At 48.0% G+C, this 12,313-nt stretch overlaps 2 protein-coding genes across 3 annotated transcripts in view; one reads left to right on the top strand and one right to left on the bottom strand.

The window, feature by feature from the left end:
* PALS2 (protein associated with LIN7 2, MAGUK p55 family member) overlaps positions 1-118 on the top strand; it is a 104,266-nt gene extending 104,148 nt beyond the window's left edge. The window contains exon 16 of the transcript XR_002125120.1: positions 25-118. The gene's annotated coding sequence lies outside the window, so the exon portion shown is untranslated. The remainder of the gene's footprint in view (positions 1-24) is intronic.
* GSDME (gasdermin E) overlaps positions 1-12,313 on the bottom strand; it is a 52,325-nt gene that overhangs the window by 4,272 nt on the left and 35,740 nt on the right. For both annotated transcript variants that reach the window (XM_019652011.1, XM_019652012.1), the window contains exons 6-9: positions 9,040-9,207; positions 6,890-7,017; positions 5,859-6,057; positions 349-422 (exon numbers count right to left, since the gene is read on the bottom strand). In XM_019652011.1, coding sequence (XP_019507556.1) covers positions 349-422; positions 5,859-6,057; positions 6,890-7,017; positions 9,040-9,207 — 569 coding nt within the window. The remainder of the gene's footprint in view (positions 1-348; positions 423-5,858; positions 6,058-6,889; positions 7,018-9,039; positions 9,208-12,313) is intronic.

The raw sequence follows: 12,313 nt of genomic DNA, 5'->3' as shown, positions 1-12,313 counted from the left end.
ACGGTGCCAACTCCTTCCCTGCAGTGGCGCATCAGGCCTTGGCCAAAATTCTCTCCTGACGATGAGAAAAGCATGAGGTTTGGAGTCTAAAGACAAGACTGCACTCCCAGCCCCGCTAGTAAGTTCTCTGAACAAATCCTTTCCCTTGGGCCTCCGTCTTCCTGTGACGGGTATGTGGTGTGGGTGGGTGTAAAAAAGTGGGGCTGATAATGATACCTGGTTAACCTGTTTTGAAGGGCTGTCATGGATGAGAAAGCATACAGGTGTTTTATCAGCTGTTAGGTGCCCATCGCCTCCTCATTTGCACATTCCCACCCATCCCTAGGTCCAGTCTATGAGGTTTCTTACCAAGTGGCACAGCGTAGGAATAATCTGGAGTTCACAGCAGGTGCCCAGCAAAGCTGCTGCATTATCTGGCATTTCTGCAAGAGACAAAAATCAGTCACTGTCAAAAAAAAGCATCCATGGGAACAGAGCCATCCCCTGGATTGTACCTAATTTATACTTTCGTGCTCTCCAGCCAGCCAGGCAGGGTTTATGCTGAGTAATTGTTGGAATGGATGGATGGATGGAGCGAAACAGGCAACAAAGGACTTTTAGAAAACAGGTGTAGGAACCAGGTAACCAGTTCTGTGTTCACCAGAGGATATTCCTTGACATTCAATTTGCCAATCAGGAAGAATTGTACAGACTCAGGGCAAAGCAAGTCAGCATGGAAAGGTAGGAAGAACCTGGGGTTGGTGACAGAGGTGTGATTGAGCCCCACTGCATATTTGAGGGCGTGACCTTGGCTACACCCCTCTGAGCATGTCTCCCATTTGATTGACCATAGATTTTTTGTTGTTGTTTTTTTGCATATGTCAGAGAAGTGAGTAAACTGTAAAGGCTTTTAAGCCCAGGTCATTAGTCATTTTTAGGAGAAAAATGCCATGTGGCTGATACAGGGGTGGCACACCAGACCTCTGATGCCCCAGGACTGTGCAGGGTCCTGGCCCACCATAGCTTGGCAGAGGGAGCTGGCGCAGAGCTGTGTGACGCCTGCACTACACCGGAAGGCCCCCGCCAAGACCCTGGAAAAGGAAACCCAGGTCAGTGTTATTCAGAATGGATTTTAGATTCCTCCCAAGGTAAAAGAGATGAAATTCTTAAAAGGACCCACTACCTCAGAATGCAGCCTTTGAACTGAAAAGGGAAAGAGAAAAAGAGTCACCTGCTGAATCAACTGGCCTGGGGCACACTTGTGAACACCCTCCATCTCCTGCATTCATTAGCAGCCTTATTTATAAATGGCAGCGTGTCACTGAGGCTGTGACCTGGCATAATACAATGAAACGTGGCCCTTTCCCAACACAGGAGGGCTGCTAGGAGGATGGAGCAGTCCCTGGAGATGGTCCTACTAGATAACCTCCTAAAATTCCATTTAAATGTTTGTGCATTTGTCTACAGAGAGGGCCTGCAGTTGTCAGCCAATTCTCAAGGAGGCTCTTATCCCAAACCAAGAAGATGAAGATGGTAAGTATGTGTGGCCTGGTGGAGAGATCTCAGGGCTGGGAGTGCAGGGACAAAGTCATCTGGGACATGACATGCTGGAGTCGGGGCTGAGCCACTGTCACAGTGACTTGTTCAGTCTTCCAGCCCCTAACTGTTGAGGTGGCTCCTGAGTCCCAGGGAATCATCATCATCCCTTATTCTTGGAATCACTTTTGTTCCATGTGACTCAGGAGGTCATTCGCTATTTTGAGCATGGTGCTAGGGACAGCAGGATAAAAGAACAACATCTGCATTACAGCGCTTACCAACTAAGTTTACTACTAGACTCGGATTTTCTTGAGGGCGGGGATGATGATTTTCTACCTCAGCACCGAGCAGTGCCGCCTAAAACGTAGTACAGGCTTGTTCAGTGTTTCTTGAATTGAAATGACTTATTTTGATCATTCTTCCATATTTTGACTCTTTTACAAATAAGACCTGGGGAGTTCATACTTAAGGTCACAGAGAGGTAGAGGAAGTGTTCTGGGGGACAGGCCAGGGGCTGGGACTGAAGAGCTTCCAACAGGTGATGCAAAGGAGGCCGGTTTAACATGGCGACATAGGAAGACCCTGAACTCACCTCCTCCCATCATGCCCTGAATCCACAGCTACAGTGTAACAGTTTCCTCTGAGAAAAACCCAAAAACTACCTGAGCCACTCCTACCCATTGGTTGAACAAGAAAATCCCCACATCAGACCAGGTAGTTTACGCTCTCGCACTAAACCCTAACCTCAGTTTGGCAACTCTCAATCAAGAGGGAACTCTCAACCCAGAGCCTCTCCTTGAGGAGTGAAGGGTTTAAAACCTACATCAGGCACCCCAACTTTAAGACCTAGGAGAGAGATGAGCCCCCCAAACATCTAGCTTTGAGCAATTAGGCATGAAAAGGAAATAAAAGGCATACAAATTGGACAGGAAGAGGTAAAACTCACTATTTGCAAATCAGCTGTTATATATAGAAAATCTTAGACTCCACCAAAAAAAAAAAAAAAACCAACAAAAAAACAGAACTAATAAATTCAGTAAAGTTGCAGGATACAAAATTAATTAATGTACAAAAATCTGTGTTTCTATACCTAATGACAAACAATCAGAAAGAGAAATTAAGAAAACAATCCCATTTACAATTGCATCAAAAAGAATAAAATCCCTAGGAATGAATTGAACCAAAGAGGGGAATCACCTGTACACTGAAAACTATGATGCTGATGAAAGAGGTTGAAAAAGACAAATGAATGAGAAGATATTCCATGCTCATAGACTGGAAGAATTAATATAGTAAAATGTCCATACTACCCAAAGTAAAAGTAATCTACAGAGTCAGTGCAATCCCTATCAAAATTCCAGTGGCATTTTTCACAGAAATAGAACAAACAATCCTAAAATTTGTATGGAGCCACAAAGGACTCCAAATAGACAAAGTAATCTTGGGAGAGAAGAACAAAGCTGCTCCCTGATTTCAAACTATGTTACAAAGCTCTAGTCATCAAAACAGTATGGTACTGGCATAAAAACAGACACGCAGATCAATGGATCAGAATAGAGAGGCCAGAAATAAACCCATATATACATGGTCAATTCATTTACAATAAAAGAACCAAGAATATAGGATGGAGCCTCTTCAGTAAATGGTGTTGGGAAAATGGGACCATGACTTTACACCATATACAAAATTACCTCAAAATAGATCAAAGATTTGAACATAAGATCTGAACCATAAAACTCCTAGAAGAAAACATAGGCTGCTTGACATTGGTCTTGGTGACTTTTTTGGATTTGATAACAAAAGCAAAAATAGACAAGTGGGACATCAAGCTAAAAGCGTCTGCACAGCAAAGGAAACCATCAGCAAAATGAAAAGGCAACCTACCCAATGGGGAAAAAATTTGTAAATCATATGTCTGATAAGGGGTTAATATCCGAAGTATATGAAGAGCTCATAAATTCAATAGCAAAAAAAACAAACAATTGATTAAAAAATAGGCAGAGGATCTGAATAGACATTTTTTCAGAGAAGACAAACAGATGGCCATGAGGTACATAAAAAGGTGCTCAACATCACTAATCATCAGAGAAATTCATATCACAACCACAATGAGATATCACCTCATACCAGTCAGAACAGCTATTATCAAAAAGACAAGAAATAACAAAAGCTGGAGAGGACGTAGAGGAAAGGGAACCCTTGTGCACTCTTGATGGGAATGTAAATTGGTGCAGCTACTATGGAAATCAGTATGGAGGTTCCTCAAAAATTAAAAATAGTACTACCATAGAATCCAGCAATCCCACTTCTGGGTATCTATCCAAAGAAAATGAAAACAGTAACTTGAAAAGAGATATGTACCCCATGTTCACTGCAGCATTACTGACAATAGCTAAGACATAGAAGAAAACCTAAGTGTCCATCAGTGGATGAATGGATAAAGAAAGTGTAAGATGTATATGAATACTACTGAGCCATAAAAAAAAAAATCTTGCCATTTTTTGACAAACTTGGCAAGTGGTTGTACCTTGAGGGCATTATGCTAAGTGAAATAGGTCAGAGAAAGACAAATACAATATGATCTCACTTATATGTGAAATTTATAAAAAGCTCATAGATACAGAGAACAGATTGGCGGTTGCCAAATTGGGGGGAAAGGGTGCGAAATGGGTGATGGTGGTTAAAAAGTACAAATTTGCAGCTGTAAAATAAGTCATGGGGATGTAATACACAGCATGGTGACTATAGTTACCAGTCCAGTATCATGTATTTGAAAGTTGCTAAGAGTAAATCTTAAAAGTCCTCATCACAAGAAAAAAATTGTAACTATGGTGATGGATGTTAACTAGACATATTGTGATCATTTTGCAATACACACAAATATCGATTATGTTGTACACCTGAATCAATATAATGTAATGTAAATTACATCTCAATGAGAGAAAGTTAAACACTATAAAACCGAAAGCTGGTGTTATTTTGAGAGCTGGAACTAGGACTCAAAAAGAGGCCATTTTCTGTTCCAGCACTTTCCCCAGATTCTAAGAAGAGAAGGCTGTCTAGGAGGGAAAGGCCAATCAGGAGGGCCAAGGAGTAACAAGAGCTTTCCACTGGTCTGACCCCACGGTGACTGACACGGACATGAAATCTCAGCTCAGAGAGATGCAAACGGGCATCTAGGTTTAGAGATTGGCTGCAGATCGTTTCAGCTGCACCTAACTAACGGTTTTCCTAGGGGCTTCCAGGCTTAGGGGGCAGGGGACTGTGGCGCATGCACTGTGTCGGCCATGTGCACCCCATCTGACACCACGAATCCAGCCGATTGATACAAATATTTCAATAAGTAATAGGGTCAGTGAAGAAAAGGCTTCTCACAGCTTGGAGAAGTCTGGCCTGTGAATTAGCCCCCGATCGAATGCCTTCCTTTAGAGACTGTCTGCCACACTGATGTTCACACAGGGACAGGTGTCAGGGCGGTCCACAGGGCTCTATGTCCTGTCCCAGTCCAGACTTTAATCCAGGCCTTGGAACAAGCCACAGAGCATACCTTCATCAGCATACAGAGATCTGGGAGAGGCACTCTCTCTTTGAATTATTTAAAAACTGAAAATTCCTGGGCCTTCATTCCCATGTGGTGCTGGGGAAGAACCCTGAATGTATGAGGAACCCAATGTCCTGATTCGTCTCACCTTGAAACCAGGTTGTGGGGACCGAGACTGGGCTGGTTTGCCAGGTCTTGCCAGTTTGAGAAGGAACTAAAAGCCCAGTTTCCTCATGCAGGATCGCCACCCTGATGCCACAGACCCTCTGGCACGGCAAGTTCTGGAAGGCAGTGGCAGAGAAGAGGCAGGGCGGCTCCTGGGAGGGCCATTGCAGGGCCCAGCCTCCGAGTGCATCGCCACGCTCTCCGCAGTCTCCCAGCCCTGGTGGCCACTGCGCTCGGGCGGGGCCAGAAGATCGTAAAAGGGAACAAGGGCCACAGAGAGGATCGGAAGGACCGAAACACTGGGGAGAGAGCAGCTGCCCGGTGAAAGCCACCGCCACTCGGCACTGCCCGGGCCCGCGGGTGGAGCATGCCCTCCTGTGTTGGTGAGGGGTGTGCCCGTGCGCTGCCCTCCCTGGGAGAAAGACAAGTGCCCTCCGAGAGTGGAGGAGGACGGTGGTGGCCAGGCCTCCTTCATGCCCGGGTCTGTGACGTCATGGGAACCATGTAAACTGCCTCAGCCTTCCCCTTCTTGACCCTTCCCCTCCTGCCGAGGGAGGGACCATCTGTACCGATCTGCCACAGCAGTGAGCAGAGCACTCTCAAAGCAGCAGCAGTCTTCTTCTTTTTACCGTACCTGCTAGTGCGCTGACCAGTAAGTAGGCCACGGAAAAGAGCTTCTGGTTGCTGACGGCATCCTCCGGGCGGGGACACCCGCCCTGCTGCGTGCTGCACCCCACCAGCTGCAGGAAGGCCGTGAGGTCCTGCTGCTGTGGGGGCTTCAGCGCCCCCAGTATCGCCAGGGTGGGCGACAGGCCGCTGAGCATGTCGTCACACTGCAGGGGGGAGGAGAAAGAGGCAGAGGGGATGGAGCGCGAGGCCAAGCTGGGCGCCACCCAGGTCCTCTGCCCACAACATACAACCCGCCCCTTACCCTTCGTCATCTCCCGAGAAAAGCAAGCCCCTGCGCTCTTCTCTGTGCTTTGAAACCACAGATCCCCAGGTGAGATTTTCTCATCAGGGGACAGTCAACTGAGCCTCGCCCAGGTACTATTCGTTCACAGTGTCGGGGAGGGGGCTGAACATTGCCAACCCCCCAAAATATACGTCCACCAGGAACTTCAGAATGTGACCTTATTTGGCATAAACGTGTTTGCAGATGAAGGATCTCAAGATGAGATCCTCCTAGATTAGGGTGGGTCCTAAATCCACCACCGGTGGGTGTCCTTTAAGAAACAGAAAAGGAGATGACACGGGGGGAGGCGATGCGGAGGCAGTCTGCACTGCAGCCACACAGCCACACGCCGAGGGACGCCAGGCGCTACCAGGCGCTGGGAGAGGCAGGAGAGGACTCTGCCCTGCTGACATCCCTAGAACTATAAGAGAATACATTTCTGTTTTAAGCCAAGACGTCTGTGGGAATTTGTTACCGCAGCCCTAGGGAACCAGTCCACCCTTGAGTCGTGGCATCAGCTACCTTTCTGCAGTTAGAAAACTAAGGTCCTGGGAGTAAGAAAAAAAAATGAAACTTTAGGGTTCAAAGGAAGTGGGGAAATTTTAAACACAATTTTATCCCAGCTCAAAGGCTTTTCCTCCAAAGTCCAGCCCATCCACCTGTACAGAAAACCCAGGTGGGGACACTGCGCCCCGACACATCGCTGGTCTTACCACTTGTTCCAGGACTGCGAGGAGCTCTTCATCAAATAGGACCACCTGAAGGACACCCCGCAATGCCGTCCGCTGGTGCTCGGGCAGCTCCACAAAGGGCTGGAAATTCCTCTCCAAGGGCTGAGTCACTGAAAGCAGCAGAGCACACCCATCTGGTGACTGCTGCGCGTGGCTCAGAACAGGGACAGCAACTCCTGCCTTTTTATAGCTCATTGTCCTCAGTCCTTTCACAGACATTTCTAGCTGAACAGTCAGTCATGGCACTCAGAAGTAAAGGACACGGAGTTCAATACCACCCTGTGTGTTTTTCAATAACCAAACTACAGCGCCCATTCTCCAGGATGGGGGGCGGAGGGGCAGAAAAAGAAAGCCAAGGAAGAGGGCTGCCCAGTTTTGTGTCAGACTTCACTCTTTTTTCTGATGACTCACTAAACATTACGTCTAATCCATTATTTCTCTGGAAAAATCATTTAGACTCCTCTTCAGCGTGATTTCTGTAGCAGTAAACCATCAAGGCTGAGTTACTGAACATCACTCAGCACTTTTACAATGCTTCAGAGCCATGCAGATTCCAAAATTTATTCTTTTTTCAAGCCTTTCCTTAAAATACATTGTGGGTTTTGTATCCTTTAATATTGGACGCATGCATTTCAGAGAGGCTGGCGCCCTGTTTTTACAGCAAACACAGCTACTCCACTTTGCCCATTCTCCCCGGCCCCCTGCCCCCATCCTGGAGAATGGCGCTCAGGCCCACCCGCCTGGGCTGCTTACAGCCTCTGCTGGATGCTTGAGCCTCTTCCCTTAGCATCTGCCTTTTAAAAAATAAAAAAGCACAAAGCTCCTAGTAAAGCAGGCTCAGCGGCGATTTAAAAGCTTTTGTACGCTGGGACGCACACTAGTACATAAATGCATCACCTCTGCTGATGGCAGAAGGGTTGTAGAGATTCCCATGGAGAAGAACGTGTCACGTCAGTGACTGACATATTCAAAACCTACCCTCGAAACACAGCTGGGTCTTTGCGGCTCTGGCCTGGTTGGTCTAGGGTCCAAGGGCACAAAGCCAGGCCAGCCCCTGCCCTACTCCTGGTCCCCACTCTACCCCGAGCTGACTAGAGCGGCCCACTTACACGGTGAGCTAGGAGGACAGGAAGTTATAAGAGAGCTGCAGCCCACAGTCTTTTCATTTCCCTGTAGCCCGGCTCGAGGCTGCAGGGCCACTGCTGCTATGGTTCTAACCCGTGACATTGTGACATCGTGACATCGACAGTGCTTACATGGCAGCAGAGAATCACACCCAGTCATCAGTCTGGAGGGAGCAGAGGAGGGGCCTGCATAAGCCAGGAAAGCCTTATTTTAAGATTGGGCCTTCACTGCCGTTTCTTGCAACACGCGTGTTGCTACAGAAACACAAGCCTCTGGTTTGGGACACGGAAGCTCCACTGTGTGTCTCATCTGAGCCTCCAAGCCAGAGCATATTCTGAGCTGCTCCTCGCTCTTTCTAAGCTCGTACACAGTTACTTGTTTCTCCTTTTCCTTGCTCATCTCTTCTTCTGCTCTATACTACACTCCCACCCTAACCCCGCCCCTCCCTAAAAAAAAAGCCCAACTTTTTGAAGCACAAAATGCTGTGGGGAGCAAAAGGAATCACTGCAGCTGAGCCACAGGTCCTCCCCTCCTCCCTGGACGTCATGGCGCCATCCGGCCTCATGCCATGTGGATAAAGAGCCTCCAAGAGACATTTTGCGATGCTGACAAAGCGCTGCTTGTCTTGGCAGTAAAGCCTGGAATATAATGAAACAGATGCAAAACTTGGGTTTTCTCTTCTTACTGCTGACTAGCTATTCTTAGCAGTCAGCAAGGCTTCTGTGGTTAAAATGGATAAAAAATATGCTGGGCTCCTGACTCCTACAGTCCTCAGTCTCCGGCCACTTTCTCAAAACATGACACCCTAAGACCTGAGGTTCCCTAAGATCCGACCTCCGTGAACCCTGCTGAGTGGATGAGGCCTGACTCTGAGGCACCGTCCTCTCTCTTCTCAAATGTTTTCCGTGAAGTCACTGAGGCGTCACCACTCCTGACGGCCACATCCCCTCTTAGAGTATAGCACTCAATTAGCCATCAGCCCACTATGTCCACGCTGCTGGCCATACCTTGTTTTAAAACACCCAATGGCCCATCCGGGGCAGGCGGCCCCTGCCCACCATCTGGCACGTCCAGAAATGCAAGCTCTCGAAAGGGCAGGGGTGGGTCCAGGAAAACATAGTCGCTTCTCCTCTCGTGCTCAAAGCCACCACTCTTCCCTTGCAGGAGGCAGAATTCTGTAATGCAGGAGAAGAGGACGAGTCAGCACAGGGTCAACTCGGCCTTGCTGGTGCAACCTCAGACCCGGCTTTTCCTAACTCGGACCAGGCAGAAGAAACACATCCACCCTCTTCCCCACAAACCTGCTCCCTACACATATTATGCTGTTGGACCAAAACACACCCACTTCCTAAAAATACAGCAGAAACGGTTGTTCGGTTGTTCTTAACATAAGGCTCCCCGTGTGTCCTCTTTGAACAGGTAGGAGGCAGCCTTTCAAACATCAGAAGTATTTCCTTAGCCTGATTGGAACAAACCATCTCTAAACAAACAGAACTCACCGCATATGAATGAAACAGAAAATTTGAATGTGGTGGATAGATGTGATTTGACTGAACTAACGTTATAGAATTACTGACTATATTTAGGCGCGTAAGTGGTTAGGTTCTATGGTTCTGTTTTTAAAGAGTCAACTTCATTAACAAACAACACGATACAGCAATACAAAATGAACTTATTTCTACAATTATGAATGACTCTCAAACATGTTGAGTGGAAAATCTAGACACAAAATATATTCTACGTGAATTTATATGACAGTAAAACTCATTTTTAAAATGCTGTATCTTTTAAAGATACTGGAATATTTATAGGCAAAACTATATTTACTTCAAAACAGTTGAGTGGGAATGGAGGGAGGTGGTGAAATTACAGATGAAGCATAAATTGATCTCATTCTTGGAGCATGAAGTACATGGGGGCTCATTGTATTATATGTTCTCGAACACGTTTGAAATTTTCCATAATAAAAAGTTTTTTAAATAATAACAAGAAATGTTTCCTTAAATACTTCCATATTTGAGAACCAACTAAGGTACCTAAATTGTAAGTACAAAATGTAGCAGTTCTTATGTCCTTGCTAAGAGAAAACAATAAGTAAACTCACGAATTAGCGTTCTTTTATGCTTCTGTTTAACCATGTGTGCACTTAAGTACTGGCTATGGGATAAAAACGGGGCTGAGCCTGGTACTTGCATGACGTGTGAAAGTCATGGGCATCAGCACATCCATTCATTTGCTTGCGGGCACTGATGCCATCATGAAGATGCAATGGCTATGTCAGATGAACGAGACTCTCATTTACTCGCTCACCCACCGACCCACACTCACGGAGCACCCAGATGCCGCCGGCTGGCTCCCAACTTTGCACCAGACACGGGCAGATAAGTGTCTAGGGAATGACTTCACTCTCCAAGGACAAGGGACCAGTTGACAGCCTCAAGTCCTGCCAAGAGCTCTGTGGGGCCCCAAGTGATGTGTTAGGAGTTCGTGGCACAGCACCACTCGCCATAGCGCACACACAGCCCCCTGACGGAACTGCCAATTCCTTCATGCTTTCTCAGTGTCAGGCGCTGTGCTAGGAGCCAGAGACACACAAGGACCACACCCCAGGCCTTGGCAGTCATATGGTCTGGGTGGGGTGGGGTAATACGAGTGGCAGTGGAGGAGGTGGATGGGTCGCTGAAGCCGGAGGGGCAGGTGCAGAGAGAGAACAAGCAGTGGCTTCTTGGAGGAAGCAGCGCCTAAGTCGCCACCTAAAGGTTCAGTAGGAATTAGCAGGGCAGGGAGGCAGGGCGCATGCTCCAAACAGGAGCAGCGGTAGTGGGACTTGGGGATAGGAGAGAGCGGGGTGTTCCCAGATGGTGCGTGAACTTGGGCCAGATGGCTTCCTCGGGAAGTGCTGGGGATGACAAGGGCAGCTGGACGCGCCCTGGGGCTGGGCCGCAAGGCGAGCGGAAGTGCAGACTATCTTGGGCCGAAGGGAGCCTCAGAAGGGTGCTGGAGCAGGTGAGTGAAATGACCAAGATTTTTTTTTAATCATATTAGCTAACTGCTAGGATGGAACAGATGAGAAAGAGAAGCCGAGGAGCCAATTAAGAGTCTGGGGTGGGAAACGGGGGTGGGAGGTGCGGGGAGCTGCTGGTGAAGGAAGTGGTCATGATGGAGAGAATCTCTCATCAAGGGCGGCTGTACAGATGTCTCCCCCACAGGACAAAGAAGGAGTCGGCCTCCTCGCAAAGGTTCAAAGGACATACTGCACCCCCACCCAGAAGGTGGGAGGCCTGACCAGGCCGCCCCGTAAGGGCCCGTCCTGCCCTGCGGGTCTATGTTTATGAAGCCAGATCAGAACATTCTGTGGCAAGAGCGACAGAAAACACAGATGGGAAAAATAAAAGCAGAGCTGTCTTAAACATCAGGCACTGAGTCTCAGAACGATGGCCCGACCACCACGCGGCACAGGCATAGCAGTGGGAAGTGTGACAACGAATGGAGCACAGCTTCCTAAGTCAGGGTGTGGAGAGGGAGCCAAAGGAACGAGAATTCCCCAGGGCACCTCTGCAGCAGCACAAAGAAGAGTTTGTTTTCAAAGGCAGGGAAGCAAGCCAAGATAAAAGGCTTGAAATGGAAATGCAAACAGGAGAGCCACACCAGGCAAGGCTGTGTGTCTTTCCAACCTCATCTGAGCAAAGAGGCCCCCTGTAGGAGCGACAGGTGCCCCAACAGAGCTGCAGGCAGGGCAGGACGCTACCACTTCCTCAGAGAAACAGGAAGGAACTCCTGTGGCCCCACTGCCTGGAGTGGCACCCTGGCTTGGCCCCCAGCCACCGAAAGGTCCTCCCAGCATCCATGGGCATCCTAAGGTGTCAGCCAGGCTTGCAAAAAGCCTTTGAAAAGTGACACCTCGACCGCAATCCACCTGGACGGAATAACCAAGGCGTAAAGCATCCTGGGCTGGAATCACATACATGGATTTGAGAACATGACTTATGATATACTAATAACAAACACGGGAGGGACAACTTCATCTTAATAGTGCGGTCGGTTTGATGGACAAGTCTTTCAGAAAGAATAAAATAATGCCCAGGGTGACACAAATTTGGAACCAGGAGCCGAAAGGATATAGGTCACAATTCTTGCTATTCCATGTGAACCTGACCTCCCACTCTAGGCCAACTTCTTAAAACTGACACCTTTGCTTTCTGTCACCTCCCTGAGGTGCAGGGAGGCTTGGCAATTGCATCCCGGGCCCCAGCTGTCTCCTTCCGCTCCTCACAGGCCCGA

The sequence above is a fragment of the Hipposideros armiger genome, unplaced genomic scaffold, assembly GCF_001890085.2.
Source record: "Hipposideros armiger isolate ML-2016 unplaced genomic scaffold, ASM189008v1 scaffold_171, whole genome shotgun sequence".
NCBI classification, from domain to species: Eukaryota; Metazoa; Chordata; class Mammalia; order Chiroptera; family Hipposideridae; genus Hipposideros; species Hipposideros armiger.
Note: the sequence above shows the minus strand (reverse complement) of the source record. Positions and strands in the feature narration are given on the sequence as shown.